Genomic DNA, 17125 nt, shown 5'->3' with positions numbered 1-17125 from the left:
GGGTGATGACACTCAATAATGGTTGTGGTTGTACAACACTATGGACTTAATTCCATTGAATTGTACATTTTAAAATGGTAAATTTTATGTTATATGTATTTTATCACAACAAAAAATTAGTTTCCTTTTGCAAATTTAAAAAAAAATCAAATTAAGTCTATTTTTTATCCCATTCCAAGTATTAGCTCTTGACTCTCCCACAGGTAAGAACATATGCGTTCCTGTTCTTCATTCTAATATTGTTGCATCCACTGCTTCTACTCACCAATTTCTATTACCTACTTTTTCCTTAGCATGATCTAACTTGTAATCATTAGCATCCTGTTCTGTAAGCATTATTAAGCTTTCATGCTCTGTTTACAGGTTAATTCTAAAATTAGAAAGCCAATGAATGACACAATACCACTGGCTAAATAGTGTACACAAAGAGTCAAGAAATATGTGCTCATCAGGGCATCTGGGTGGCTCAGTCAGTTTAAGCGTCTGACTCTTGATCTCAGCTCAGGTCTCAATCTCAGGGTTGTGAGTTCAAGCCCCACACTAGGCTCCAAAGAAATATGTGCTATCATTAATACTTCCTTCTCTCTTTTGAACTATTCTAAGCTGAAACAGAAAACTTTTTCGTAGGCTTCCATTAACCCTCAATGTATCAGGAAAAATAGACATCATTGTTCATACTCTAGATCTAATGGACCTTTCCATTCTTTTGTTTTTAAGTCACTTTATAAATAATTTGCAGAGGAATAAAATGGATTGTGAAAAACGTCATTAGAAATTTTTAATTTTAACCTTAAACTACAGTCCTGGATTTGAAGGTATACATATATCTGAAAGGGGCAATGTCCTCTGGATGCAACTAATGGCTCATGAACTGTCAGGAAAGAACCTGGAATACATTCACTTTACAAATACTGATTTCAAATTCAATAAACATTTCCAATAGGTTATAGGCTTATCAATTCTGGTTTCACTTTTTGTATTTGTATCTTCAAAATGCAACATTTTTGAAATTGTGGATGGCTCATAATTCTGCTGAAAAAAGAACAGTCATCATCTTTGTAACATAATTTTTAGATTTATAAACACCAATAACATGAGTTCAATTAGTTTTTCATTTCTATGTCATCTATTTCCTTTTAATCACTTTTATATTCACATCAGCCTTTCGTTTTCTCCACTTATAAATGGTATAAAGTAAAAGTTGGAAAACAAGTATCATAAAAGATTAAACAAAACTATCACACGCACACTTTTAACAAAAAGGGGTGGTCTAGGTTCTTGCTGGAAAACACTGCATGATGAATTCCTTGCTGTAGAATGACTAACTGAAAGGGAATACCTGTCCTTCCCTTTTGTCCTTAGAAAGAAACTATTCACTCATTAATTCAGGAGTTTCAGAAAATTTAGACTACCATCATCCAAAGATTCAGAGTGTTAAGATTTCACTTTTTTTATTAAATTTCACCCCCATCATTAGAGCATACAGTGGCTCTTTGTCTCCTTGCATTCATCTTCTGGTTTGTCCAATTACTCTTCTATCAATTATTCTTTGGCATTATGGTGGAAAGCAAAAAATTATGATTCTTAACTTTAATGAGTAAAAACAAAAAAAGACAATGACTGTCTCTAGACCTCTTTTATACCTTTGTAAATGACAATGTAATATTTCTGAGCAACATAATAAAAAAATGAAAGGATAACAGAATAATGATGATTTACTTTATTATTACATCAACCCTATAAGTGATCCCATCATTCTTCTGCATTCTTACTGTTTTTACTCATTTTTAGAACAGCTGGAAATAATTATTAAAATAATTGGTAGAGGGGCATCTGGGTGGCTCAGTCCTTAAGTGTCTGCCTTCGGCTCACGTCATGATCCCAGGGTCCTGGAATCGAGTGCCACATCGGGCTCCCCTTCTCCCTCTCCCACTCCCCCTGCTGTGTCAAGTCTCTGTCAAATAAATAAATAAAAATCTTTAAAAATAAATAAATAAAATAATTGCTAGGGTAATAAAATAATATAATGCTTCAAGACACAGGAAAAATAAGGTCACAAAAGATCCCATAATATATCTCACTTAAATTTATAAAAGGACAATGGACCCATATAATTGCAAAATAGAATGAGTTTTATTCTATTAAAAATTTTTTAATGCTTTGTCCTTTGTAAGACCTTGAAGAAGAAATAAAAATATCTATAAAATTGAACTTCTCAAAAAAAAACCCCTCAAAATCTAAAAATAAGTCCAATAGATAATATGCTAATGTTTAGTATCTCACACTCATGCCTCATTGTAAATTTATTTCATATTTCACCCAAGTCTTTTTTATACAGATTGAAGCCAAGAGTTTCAAATTGTATTTTTGCTCCTTTAAGGAAAAAAATATACTCCTTCACCCTATCACAAATATCTTTTAACCTCTTATTCAACCTACTTATTCCATTTGATTTTTTTTTAAATTCACTGTTTTTGTTCTAACATTTGAACTATTACTTCCTAGGCCTACGATAGAGCTGTCATCCAACATTTCTTTTCTTTAGATGCCTAGGTGAGTTCTACTCTTACTTATATCCCATACATCATCTTCCTTTTTTTCATCTTTGTTTTACTATAATTCATAGAGGACAGGGAAGGAATAAATTTTCTGATTATTTACCTATTTGTAATTAACTGGATCGATATGTTGTCTCTGCCTAGATTTATAGATTTAAAATCCTTTCCCCTCATACTTTGATAGCACTGCCCCACTGTTCTCTAATGTAATCCAATGTTACTGTGGAGGAAGGGTTAATAAAATCCTTTTCCCGTAAATCTCTAGCTCTGTTCCTCTAGTGACCTGGTTAGGGTAGTTAGGTCAACTATGTTGCTAGGCAACACTGCTTATGATAAAGGGATCTCCTGACTGATAAACCATCTATGGACTAGAAGAATTTTAATTATCTTACAGGAAGCCATCACTTTGGGTTTCCTAAGTGTAGGTGACTCTTATAACTGGACATGTCTCTTGCAAACACCCTGGAAAGTATGTTTCCAGAGATGTTGGCCCTCACGGAGTATGAACCTTTTTTTTTTTTTTTTAATTTTTAAAGATTTTATGTATTAGAGAGAATGAGAGAGAGAAAGCATGAGAGCGGGGAGGGTCAGAAGGAGAAGCAGACTCCCCGCCAAGCAGGGAGTCCGATGTGGAACTCGATCCCGAGACTCCAGGATCATGACCTGAGCCGAAGGCAGTCACTTAACCAACTGAGCCACCCAGGCGCCCTGAAGTATGAACCATTTTAACCCAGGGTAGCTCCCCAACTCACAAGGTCATCCCAATCTCCTTGTACCTAAAGCTGAACTGCTGCAGTGACTCTCAGAAGATGGCTGCCTTAAGTTGCCCCACTGTTCAGAGCACAGGTACCAATTGTGACCTATTAAAGTTTTGTCAGTTGAAATGTTTAGAATAGAGTCTAAAAAGACCCCATGGGGGCACCTCGGTGGCTTAATAAGTTAAGTGTCTGCTTTCAGCTCAGGTCATGATCCCGGTGTCCTGGGATCGAGCCCCCATCGGGCTCCCTGCTCAGCAGGACGTCTGCTTCTCTGTCTCCCCCCACCCCCCCACCAATGCTCTCTCTCCCACCTCTCTCTAATAAAAAAATAAACTCTTTCAAAAATAAAAAAAATCCATGGTGGAAACTGCAACTGCCAACGAGAAATGTGATACCAGTCTAATTATCCTTCCTTTATAGATGACCTAACTTGTTTTCTTTAATTTAATAATGATGTATCCAGGTTGGGCGTTTTTTTCATCCTGTTTGGCATTTAGAGAATCCACACAAACTATAAAAATTTCATGTCTTGCTTCAGATTGAGAAAATACTCTATCATTTCTTATGTAATTTCTTCTTCCCTCTTTTTGAAACTCTTATTGGGTAGATATGGCATTTATTAAATTATTCTTTGTCACTTTTATTCCATTCTCTGTTTTGGACATTTTACTTGATTTGTGGGGGATCCCTCTTTGACTTTACATTACAGCCTTTATACTGAATTTTTAATTTGAGCAGTTAAAATCGTAATTTCTAAAAACTCTTTTTGTCCTCTGATCCTCTTTTAGGTAATCTGTTTATCATGAATGCAGTTTCTTTACAGATCTCTGAAAATAAAAATGCTTTCTAAATTTTTCTGCTTGGGGCGCCTGGGTGGCTCAATTGGTTAAGCGACTGCCTTCGGCTCAGGTCATGATCCTGAAGTCCCAGGATCGAGTCCCACATCGGGCTCCCTGCTCAGCGAGGAGCCTGCTTCTCCCTCTAACCCTCCCCATCTCATGTACTCTCTCTTTCTCATTCTCGCTCTCTCAAATAAATCTTAAAAAATAAATAAATAAAAATAAAAAATAAAAATAAATTTTTCTGCTATTTCTTCAATTTTTCATTTTCCTCTGAGACCTGATTATTCAATTTCTATTATTATGGTCTTTCTCTTTCATGCTGCTAGTTTTCAGTTAGGCAATGCTTGTCTACTGATATATAAAAATGCAGTATTAGACTGATAATACCAGACATCTGGTGCAGGTTTTCTTCTGCTATATATGTAGGTTTTCATTTTCCTAGAATTCATTTCAATATATGAATTCTGAACTATTTAAGTAGAAACACTATTCTCTTTTCTGTTCATATAATACCTCCATAATGGAATATAACCTATGCCTATTAGAGAAATAAGAGAAGGAAAAGAGACTCAATTTATAAACAAATGATTAGAACTTACCTTACACTAATAGTAAACATTTCCAGGATATCTTTTCCTAGTAACCAGCCAACCAACATGATGATACCTGGAACAAAAATCAAATAACTATGTTTCCCTTTATATATAATCACATAAGTATAGATGGGATAGAATAACAAGCTGAGGGCAGCCAAAAAGTCCCCTGACATAAAGGAAGGTGCATCAGATCACAATTACATGATTTTACAAAAATCCATTGAGCAGGGGAGATTAAAATTAATGCTGCTTAAAGTCAATGCTGTATATGCACACACACCACACACACACAGACACACACACACACACAGTTTTTACCTTTTGTTACCACTGCTGCCACCCACCCCCCCTTAAAGCAATAATATCTGAGGATTCACACTATAAGAAAATATTACCAGTATTTTCATACAACAGGAGAAAAAAAGAAGGTAGAGTAAGACATATAGATCTATTTATTAACAGCTTTGCAAAAATAAACCCTGGAACTTTACTTCTCTTAACTAAATATCCAGGCAATATGTATAAAATTCGTACTATAAACAAAAGAATACTTAATTAGGACTTGGCTCAGAGAGTGATTTATCTTACTTAACATATCTAAAATTGCATTAACATTTAAAAATTACTACTTTTAATGGCATTTACAAATAAAAAAATCAATTAATATATGGGGTGCTTGGGTGCCTCAGTCGACTAAGCATCTGCCTTCGGCTCAGGTCATGATCTCATGGGTCCTGGGATCCAGCCCCATGTCAGCTTACCCCACCCCCTGCTTGTGCACACCCTCTCTCTCTCTCTGTCAAATAAATAAATAATCTTTTTAAAAATCAATTAACATAAACCGAACAACATACTCTGCTTTAACCTTTGTCTCTGAAATGAAGGAGGGCATGGAGTGCACCACTGGTTTTGTGAGAAAAAACAGTATCATTATAGACAATAAAATAAAGCCACTTCAAGATTGTATTCTAGATCAATATAAACATTTAAACAAGTTTTTCTTCATCTTTCTACAATTATAAAATAATAATCCAGATGGTGACACTCTAAGATCCTATCCAAAATACTATCCTAACAAAAAAAATTATGTTCAATGAACTATACCAGGGGTCAGCAAGCTATAATCTGTGAGCCTCCTGCATGCTTTTGTAAATAAAGTTTGTTGGAACATAGCCACATCCACTTGTTTCTATACTGTCTATGATGCTTTCCTGTTGATGGCAGAGTTGAGCATTTCCATCAGAGAATACTGGAAATACTTTGGTAAGGACCAAAGGCTAAAATATTTACTGTCAGGCCCTTTACCCGCCCCCCAAAAAAGTCTGCTGACCTCTGATTTTGGTCTTAACCTTTATCCTATTCCATATACTATCCTAACAAGAAAAACTGTTTAATGCATTATATTAAAACCAGATAATCATAAAGTTGAAAGATTCTTATCACTAAAAGTGAGGTGGTTTCATGGTACAGCATTAATATAACTGGGGAGATTTCACTGGCTAAATGCCCTTAGACTTATCAAATTCCTACAAATTCTAGAAAATAAACAGTAATAATCAAATAATCAAATTAACTACCTACTACTTAAAAATGAGGGATGAAATACCTTTCTACATTCTACTTTACTATGAAGGCAGAGAGATCAATAGAATATTTAAATAATTATTTAACTGAAACTGCATAGCAGAAATCTGCTTTAACTTAAAAACTGTATTATTATTTTGAAACTTTAAGCTAACAAGAATAACTAAAATAATATCATGGAGGGACACCTGGGTGGCTCAGTCAGTTAAGCGTCTGCCTTTGGCTCACAGGGTCCTGGGACTGAGTCCCACATTGGGCTCCCTGCTCAGTGGGAAGCCTGCTTCTCCCCCTGCCTGCCGCTCCCCTTGCTTGTGTGCTCTCTCTCTCTCTCAGACATATAAATATATAAAAGCTTTAAAAAATTAAAAAATAAAATAACATCATGGAAAAATTAAATGAGCAAGGACTCCAAAATTGATTCAAATGTTTAATGTATGATAAAGATGTCATTTCAACTCAGTGACTAAACAATGGACTACAGAATTAAAGGTATTGGGATAATTAACCTTTGAGTAAAAATGTTATTAACTCTACCTTAAGTCTTATACTAAAATAAATTCTAAATAGTAAAATTAAGTGTCAAAAATAATAACTGAAGTAGTTGACTGATGTTTAAATAGATATAAACATAAACACTTTCCACAACATGAGGTTGGGATAGCCTTTATGAACTGAACAAAGACAGAAACTATAACTGCAGAGATTAATAGGACAATTATATCAGAAGATGTTTCAATTACTCTCTCTCTCGTACCAAGTTTATTATATTTATCCCTCAAAGGGAATTTAAAAATTGGAGGGAAAAAACATAAAAAAAGGATGGATATCCTAATTGTACAAAGAGCTGTTACCAACCTGAGACTCAAGCCACAAGAGAAGAAGGGATAAGACAGATTGGCAGGTCATGAAATAAAAAGGACCAACACATATGACGAGAGTGCTGTTTTTCTATAATGAACTGTGAAATAAAATAATGAGAAGTCTTTTGTCTGTTAATGACAACAAAGTTGGCAAGGGTGCTGGAAGAGAAATACCTCTGTCTTGCTGATGAAAGGTATTATTTGGCAATATAAACAAAAAACTTTAAAAATATGCCAAAAATTTGAAAATTACATGGATACTCTTTGACCCAATAATTTTACTTTTATGAATTTAATAAGATATCCTCACTGAAAAATCATTTACGTAATTTTTAAAAACTCAAAAAACATAGAAATGTCTTCAAGAGGTCTAAGATATTTTTTTCCCACATAATGGAGTACTATACAACCACCTATTTCATGACATCAATTCAATGAGCACCTATTTAATGACAAGATGCTTATGAAGAAAATGTGAAACAAAAAAGGAAAAATAGTCCATAAAACATTACTAACATTTTGTTGAAAACTAGAAAGACAAATACAAAAATGTTTATAGAAATGCTCCTTGATTATAGGAATTACATGGAGTTCTAATTTATCCTTGTAGAAAAGGACAATGGTTGGGGGCTGGTTTTATAATTTTTAAAAAGTAGTAGTAAGCTAAAATTTAATTAATTAAATGAATAAACAAATTCACACAGCTATCTAAACTGCCTTACCCCACGCACACACACACACACACAAACCTAAGTAAACAGATGAGATATACATACTCACTCCTCTCTTACCTATTATACCAAAGGAGTAAAAGGAAAGCTGTTTTCCTAAAAGGTCCATGCTCTTCTGCAGAGGGGTTTTTGGTGCCTTGACAAATTGGAGAAGAGTGTCACTATAATGAGCTAAATTTAGTAAAATAAAATAGGTGCCAGGGACTCTGCTAAGTGCTTCACATATTCATGCTAGCTCTTAACATACCCATGACATACACATCTCTCCCTTAAGGTCAGTATGACTCCCTTTACTGAGGAAACAGGCTGAGACTTTTAAAAGCTTGTTTATTTAAAAGGTCCATGCTCCCCATACCTGTTTTTGAGAAGAAATCTATTCTCCCTACCAGCTTTTCCAGGACTTTATTACCATTCACTGCCCCTCACTTTTCCAATCTTCTCCTTTCTGTATCCACAAACAAGCTCGCAATCCAAGTCTTTTTCTCCAGCTGGCTCCCTGACTGGCTAACTCCCTTCTCTAGCACTTCCCTCACTGCCAAGCTTCTTGGAATGGTTTTATATACTGCATCACATACTGGGATCTTGGCAGGTTACATGAGAAATCCAGATGACTCAGGGAGAATATGACATAGGTAGAATGCAACTTCTTTTTTATAAGAAAGTATTTTCAATGAGAGAACTATTCTTCAATATCCTTAAACAAGAATATCTTCCAGATTATTTTACTTTACAATCTTTTCCCCCCATTACTTGGAATTAAATAAAGTTGGGAATTTTGGTAGAAGACAAATATACCATTTAGTGATTTTTAAAATTAATCTTCCTAAAAAGAATAGGACCTATAAATAATTGGCTATAAACCTTTTTCTCCTATAAACAATGAATATCAAAATGTTTTAGCATATTAACAATGTCAAGTCAAGCCTTTTCAAATACAGTCTTTCCAATTATGTTTTTAAACACAGACAACTGAGTGATATTCTGAATAAAATACTACTTTCAATAGCACATAAAATAATCCAATACTTTCTGTTCCTCTACTTGTAATAGAGAATTTCAGATTTGAAATTAAAACATCATTAACAAAGTAAGTACTTACTTCTTCTGCTTGCATCATTTTAAAAACCTCTCCAAATTCAGAATTTTCTCCTGTTCCAATGACAATACCCTAAAGGGAAAAACAGGAAAATACATTTATATTCAAATGGAATCACCTCTCTCAAGCAAAAAAAAACAAAAACCTCTCATTCACTTTCTCCAAAGTCTTACCCACAGTCAAGATGACTGACACACATATCCAAGGTTCCCTTACCAAATTAACTTTGTGGTATTACTATAGATCACTAGTATTTATGCCTTACTATATAAGCCTTGACCCAATTCTGAGGCCCATTCTTTGTCTGTATCAATATTTCTGAAATTCAAAACTATCTTATACTCAAGAGAGACATTTAATGTATTTTCTTTTTCCCCTCAAATGCTACTGAATCATGTCTTTTATATTTGTGAAGTATTAGAATCCAGGAAACAAAATATCTAAAATCCATCAGTGAGTGATATATATTCAGAATATGATAGCCAGTACCATCATCATAAATTAAATTTTTATTTAGCTAGTAATGAACATATCCATGTCCCGCTGTTTCTATCTAAAAAAAAAAAAAAAGAAGAACAGATGCTGAGGACTATGTTTTTAAGGTTCCATTATCTGGCAAACAGCAGAACTATGGACATATTACACCTCAGGGACATAGGCGCCTTGGTCTCACAAATAGTGGCTATGGGTTAGGTTCAATTGTCATTTCTTCGTCATATATTTTTTTTAAAGATTTTATTTATTTATTTGACAGACAGAGACACAGCGAGAGAGGGAACACAAGCAGGGGGAGTGGGAGAGGGAGAAGCAGGCTTCCTGCTGAGCAGGGAGCCCAACGCAGGGTTCAATCCCAGGACCCTGGGATCATGACCTGAGCCGAAGGCAGACACTTAATGACTGAGCCACCCAGGTGCCCCCCCTTCATCATATATTTTTAAAAAGAGACATAAAATTACCAAATAGAACTTTAAAAAGGGTTGAAAACAAAGAAACTGCTACTTTCAAAACAAGAGAAAAAATTACCTTTGCTTTGCCACATCTGACCAGTGTTCCCATGAAGGCAATGTTACTTCTTGATGCAAGATCTCCATTAGTTGCAGCCGGCTGAGGAGCAGTCACCTTAGAACAAGGTGTTGTCTCTCCCGTCAAGCTGGACTCATCAATGGAAAGATCCACAGCCTTGGAGAACATAAAGTACTCCATTAAGTTCAAGTTTGAAGACTCTCTGTGCTACATTTAATATCTGAAGAGTTTGTAACCATCACTTCTTTCTCAAATATCCCCTTTCTGATAATTACCGAAATCTTTTATTATATCCATTACTCTAAGAAGACCAGAATAAGTACAACCATGTTTAAAATATGCAGGGAAGTCAACAAAATCCAGCATGCAAAACAGAATGCTATAGTGGGAGACAAGATTAGCCTACATTTCAAAAAACAACTAGAGAAAAGAAACACTAGCTGAGACTTTAGAGAAAACAATTCTCATGATAAAATATTACTTCCTAATTTTGCCATGAACTGAAGTTATGAAAATGTGTTTGGCAGATTAAAACCAGACATGCAGAAAGAGAAATATGAATAAAAGATTAAAAAAAGTACTGAGAGAGAAATCATTTCATCATTTTGGGCTCAATTTTCGTGAAACTCTGCTTGCTATATACATCCTTACATTTATCCCAAATTTATGTCAGCAAAAATCAAAAAGGTATATAAATGTTTCCATGCAGATCACGAATATCATATTATCTCCCATCTGTGCAACAGGATTCAATTTCTGAGAGTTTCACTACTAACACCTGCCCTAACATGCCAAATAATAATTAAGTTTTCACCTACCCCAGCATGCCAAAAACAAAACAAACAAACAAAATCATCATTTTACATGTGAAAAACACTGCAGATGTGAGCTGGCTTTGTTTCTGAAAGTAGGACCCACACAAAAATAGTTCCAAGGATGTTCACAGACATTGGGTATAATGTGATAAGACAGATGACACTCTCTCTCTCTCTCTCACACACACACACACACACACACACACACACACACAATGGGTACTAAAGTCAAGTAAGTTTTAGAAATACTGAGTTAAGAGTTAAACAGCTTCCCCTTCTTAAGTAGTGCTTCTTTAAACCTTCAATAGGTCAGTGTGAATCACCTCAACTGAAATACAGATACAAAAGTTGTCAAAGTGTGGTCCCAGCAGGACTAGCATAACCAGCATCACATCTCCCTACCTCCTCAGAACTTGTTAGAAATTCACTACCCTACTTTAAATACGGAGGTGGGAGGGTAAACCTAAAAGACTATAAGCCCTCCAGATGACTCTGAGGCATATTTAACTTTGAGAATCAATGGAATAGAGTTTAACAAATTTCTTTGATCCATTTTATTCCAGAAGCTTTATTCTAGGGTCTTTAGGATACTTTGAGAAACTAGGACCCAGTACATGATTTTACTCATTTTACAGGTTAATTCATTCACCCAAAAAACATTTATTGACTACCTTAACTATGTACCAGGCACTGAGACAGAACCTAAAAAGAAACAAGGTAAGGAAATGAACCCAGAGCAGTTAAACGACTGTGCAGTCTTGCTGCTATTATAAACTGAGCTGGTGTTCTCAATTAGGCCTCTTGATTGATATCTCATACTATGTACAAAATACTCTAAACTTGAAATCCTGCTGGGGGTTTTTTCTTGGGGGGGTGGGGGGTGGAAATAATAAATCTCATCTTTTTAAATGGTTCATTTTTTCATGAGCATAAATATCTCATAGAAAATAAATATTAAAAATTGGCTCACGCATTCTCCCCATCTACACAGTAAAACTATATTTTAACTTGAACAATCTCATTGATTCATTCACTTAAAAAGTATTTATTAATGCCAGGCCCTGTACTATATCATACACAGTGGAAATTAGCAGTAAAACTAAGTTCCTGCCCTCAGCTCTTATTCTTATGGGAAAGTCATGTAAAAATAAATAAACAAGAGTATGTAATATAATACCTTGTAATGAGGAAAAAATGCATAATGATGGAGAGTGACATTTTAGATAAAGGAAAGAACATCTTTCAAAAGTAGACAACCCTTCTGTAGAGTCATGATTGCCCCATGAGGGCCCCAAGGATGGGCTACAATGAGAATGAAAGGATTCTAGGCAAAGAAAGCAAAAAGTACAGACTATTGGAGTAGGAATATGCCCGGTGTGTTCCTGTGCTAGGGAGACACATAGCTTTGCAAATGTAATCAAGAGTTTACGGATTAGATCATGCAGCTGAAAAATGTTCAGAATGAAAATAAATTATATCATCCAATTTCCAAGAGACTAAACTGTGCTAGTATTTCCTAAAAGTTTAATACCATATAAATGTTATAGATTTTAGTTATCAAAACGGGTTTATAAAAAGTCTTCCTTAAAGCACAGATCACTTGTCCTTTAGTCTTTAAAAAGCTTCCCATTTTCTATAATTGTGTATGCAGACAGGCCAGGTAAATCTGGGTTCATTACCTTAACCCAACTACAGATTAAAAAAAAAAAAAAAATCCACCATGTTCAAAGGCAAAGGAATTTTTCTTTATTAAAGGAACATACTTATTTGACTTTTTCTTCCCAAATTAAACTTAGGACTATACAGTTTTTCACACTAATACATTCTATTACCAAGGTAAGAAAAAAAAGGTTAGGTTGTTCTTCAAAGATGATGCTAGTACTAAAACAATCAGCTAATATTTCATTGCTTACTATCTGCAAGGCACTTTGCTACATCTATGCTAAGTTATCTGTTAACAACTACTTAGCTACTAACAACTCCAATGAGGTAGGTACTATTATTAACATCCCCACTATTGTAGAGACACTCTGAAAGGTTAAGTAACTCAGCCAACATCATACAGATAGTAAGCTATGGAGACAAACCCAAACGTTGACAGATTAACTCCGAATTCCTATTAACTATTTAGAGAATCAATTTGCAAATTATTTCTCCTCCCTAGTTTTGTAACTACTTCTAGAAGACATTAAGAAAAGATATATTTAAAAATTATATTATTCTGAATTACAAGTCAACAAAAAAGTTTTTATTTAGCAAGCTCTTCAATGATTGTTATAAAAATCAAAGCTGCCTGTAATTTTTCTTTTAATTAGAAATGAGACCTGCTAATATTTAAAAACAAATATTTGTGTACATCTATAGAACTCCTACTCTCTGAGAAAGGCAAAATTAATGTTTTTTCCATTGAAGACTTTCTACTTTAAACATAAATCTTAAACATGGATAAATACTAACATTTGGTGGTTGTTAGAACAAAGAATATGAAAATAATCTGACTTTTTTTTTTAAGATTTTATTTATTTGAGAGAGAGAGAGAGAATGAGCAGTGGGAGGGACAGAGGGAGAGAGAGAGAAAAGGAGAAGTGGACTCCCTGCTGAGCAGGGAGCCCAAAGCAGGGCTCAATCCCAGGACCCTGGGATCATGACCTGAGCCAAAGGCAGATGCTTAAACGACTGAGACACCCAGGCACCCCGAAAATAATCTGACTTTTTTAAAAGGGAAGAAAAGCATAGCTTTATTGGCTCTGTCAGTGACCTAGCCCTTCAGTGTCAACCTTAGCAGTTCAATAAGCATTTAACAGGAATTTTTGTTCAAGTCAAGTTTTTCTACAAAGAAAAGACATCATTTTTAGCACACTAGCAGTCAGCTCTGTCTAGTGTAGAAACTGATGTGAAAAAAAGCTTTAGATCTTTATTTTATATATATGTATATATATTTGTATTATATATTAAACTTATAATTTACATATATATAAATTATATAAATGTGTAAAAAAAAAAATCAAGAATATATTATCAATATATTGCTCAGTCAATAGAGCATATGACTCCTGACATCAGGGCCCTGAGTTTGAGCCCCACATTGGGCCTAGAGCTTACTTTAAAAAAAAAAAAAAGAATACATTATCAATAAAATTTGTCCAAATCATACAATGTAGCAAACTGCACAGATCTCAACTGTCTGTTGAACAAGAATATTTTTTTTAAGTTTATTTATTTAAGTAATTTTTATATCCAACGTGGGGCTCAAACTCAAGACCCTAAGATCAAGAGTTGCCTGCTCTTCCAACTGAGCCAGCCAGGTGCCCTGAGCAAGACTATTTTCTAAGTTACAACTTATTTTCTCTTGTGATTACAAGAGTCTCCGCATGTAGTTTTGGGGGAATGAGGGGAAGTAAGTCATTTCTAAGAAGGTGGTATTTAATGAATTAGGCAAGCCTATTACAGTTTAACAAAGTCAAAACAAAATGCAAAATTGCATTTATGAGAAAGGGAAAGGTAGGATAAAATGAAATCAAAGAACCAGCCAGCTCCATGCCCTCCAGCCAAAAGTTTAAATGTTAAACCTTCAGAAGAGCTGTTAATGAAAAAGGAAACCGACTGTTTCACTTTCTCTTCATTATTCCTCAGGCACTCTACAGGAGGTGTGAATAAGACACAACACAGTTCAAAAGCCGGAATATAAATAAGAAACAAGATGTATACATAATCCACATCTGAATATTTAACACTTACAGAATAAAACTGGTTGAAAAACTTCACAGAATTATTCCTATAAAACATTAAGCAGAAGGAAACTACAAGCCAAAGTCACAAAGTTTTCCTAAAAAGCAAAAAATGACTGCTTAAAAAAATTAGTTAATATGGAACAACTGACAGCTACAAATTCTTAAACTAAAGAAAGGCTTGGTATACTGTATGCTGCTAAATCAATTACCTCTCTAGTCTAGAATTAAAAGAAAATCAGAAATGGCTTTCTTTCCCCAGAAAAGAATTCCAAACTAATCATTTGCAGATGCCTGATCAGGACAAAATTTCTTACTTTTGGTCTCAAAAATTAGGATTCCTCTTACTGTTTATTCAAATGAAGGAAAATGTAATTAAAACTTCTTCATGAGCTCTAGTTTATTAACAATCAAAACCTAACCAACTAAAGTAATAAAGCTGAAGGGACTCCATTTTAGAAAAACTCCATCTCTGCCATTTTTCTTTTAGGCCTCATTTACTCATGTTCTGAATCAAAGAAGCTATGTTCCCACTTCAAGGAGGAAGCAAGAAAGTGAATCACTCTCTGAGTTTTGTCCTAGGCCCCAAACACCTCACAACATCCAAGAAGAGCCAGATCCTGACACTGGCATCAACACCCTCTACCTTCGGTCATTTATGAAATAACACCTATTGTTCACCTGACACTCACCCTTGATTGGACCCTACCCAAGATCCCTGAAGGAACACATACCCTAGACCTCTTTCCTATATAAACCCTTAACCCCAAACAATGACAAGACTCATTCTCCTCTCCCTTCAAGTCTCCCAGATGCTCCCTATGCTATTCTGTCACTCACACTACTCAATAAACTCTTTTTTCACTTTCTCCTGCTCATATTTGACTTCTATCCTGCATGAAGCCAAGAACCCTCTTGGCTGCTCCTATGGGAGCATCCCCTGGTTCTTAGACCCAATCTACCTGCATCACAACCAAGTGTTATAAATTATTAAAAAGGCCCACATGAATGGATTTTAACATGGTAAATATTAACATGAATTGTTAACTTTCTGACTTAAGTGCTAGACAGATTCAACTTGATCAAGTTGCTAATAACTTAAAGACCAGTATTTGGTTAACAATGATTTCTAGGATATTTCGCTAAGACTATTTAAAGACACCAAATTTCAAAAAGGGACCTACTTTTGCTTTCCTACAGTATGAAATGAGACTCTTAAAGCAAAGAGACTCTTACTTCAAACCCTCCCATATCGTCTTTTTAAATTTTAGTGACTTAATGAAAACAAAAAGTTTTCTCTTCAACATTTTAAACATAAATAGCATTCCTCAGCTCACACTGCCTTTTTGGTTTTTTTTTAAGATTTTATTTATTTGACAAGAGTGAGAGAGCACAAGCAAGGGGAACAGTAGAGGGAGAGGGAGAAGCAGGCTCCCTGCTCAGCGGGGAGCCCGATATGGGGCTCAATCCCAGGACCCCGGGATCATGACCTGAGCCGAAGGCAGATGCTTAACCATCTGAGCTACCCAGGCGCCCCAGCTCACACTGCTTTTTAACCAATGATCTATACAAATAAGACAATAAAACCCTAAGCACATCTCAAGCTTATACAGTCTAAGAGAACCAACATTCCAAGTGCTCTACATTTGGATGGGGTTTCCAAACTGTATAATAACAATACTACTTCAGAAATATACATCCTTTCCAAAACCACAATGAGTGATTACATCGAACAGTTTTTAGTAAACAGGAATGTTTCTAAATTCCACAAATACACCACATACCTTCTCCAATAGTCTACTCCATTTCTTTTGACAGCTAATTTAAAATTGCCTTTTTTTTTAAAGTCTGTATATAAGTTTGATAATTCAGAAACGTTTAAAACCAAAGTTTCAGGGATAAATTACTAATAAGAGGGAGAGCAATATACTGTAATCAATTTATCAAGTTGGCCTATCAAAAATATACACTGAAGTTGATACAAAAGCTTGTGAATAGGGCACTCAAAGAATTGGTCCCTCTACTAAAACAATCATGGGCTGACAAAAACTGACAGAATCAACTCTCGAATCAAAAACTTAAAACAACCAAGGAAGTGCTTAATGAAGAAAAAGGCAGCTAAATTTTGGTAAGAAGGCACTGTGGCATTTTTTTTTACCTGTCTCCCATCTCCCACTGCCCAGAGAAGCAGTGCTGGCTGAGGGGACAGAAGCTTGTCTTCCTGTTGGAGCTTACTGGTAGTTGGGGACTAAAAAAGACCTTGTTCTTAAAAGACTGTACTTCTGTGTTTTAACCTGCCTGGCAGTTCCCGGGGGCACTGGTGCAGAGGCTAATATTTATTTCACCACCCCACTCTAATGCAGCCTGTGACTTTCTTGGTGTCTGCCAAAAGATTAAGGACATATACTAGCAGGCAAGGGACTAGGAATAAGGCAAGCAGCAGACACAACCAAAAGACTGGGAAGAAAGAAGCCAAAGAGGAAGTTTTGAGAGGGAATATGGGCTTGGAAGGGCTGCCAAATATACCATGGAAG

General features: G+C 35.2%; 1 protein-coding gene across 9 annotated transcripts in view; it reads right to left on the bottom strand.

Annotated features, from left to right (window-relative positions):
* ATP2C1 (ATPase secretory pathway Ca2+ transporting 1) overlaps positions 1-17125 on the bottom strand; it is a 166089-nt gene that overhangs the window by 52319 nt on the left and 96645 nt on the right. For all 9 annotated transcript variants that reach the window (XM_035727662.1, XM_027583549.1, XM_035727672.1 and 6 more), the window contains 4 exons: positions 10049-10204; positions 9029-9097; positions 7990-8065; positions 4758-4824 (listed from right to left, as the gene is read on the bottom strand). In XM_035727662.1, the coding sequence (XP_035583555.1) occupies positions 4758-4824; positions 7990-8065; positions 9029-9097; positions 10049-10204 (368 nt within the window). The remainder of the gene's footprint in view (positions 1-4757; positions 4825-7989; positions 8066-9028; positions 9098-10048; positions 10205-17125) is intronic.

This window comes from Zalophus californianus, chromosome 1 (assembly GCF_009762305.2).
Source record: "Zalophus californianus isolate mZalCal1 chromosome 1, mZalCal1.pri.v2, whole genome shotgun sequence".
NCBI lineage: Eukaryota > Metazoa > Chordata > Mammalia > Carnivora > Otariidae > Zalophus > Zalophus californianus.
The sequence above is the reverse complement of the archived record's forward strand: the minus strand, read 5'-3'. Positions and strand labels throughout refer to the sequence as shown.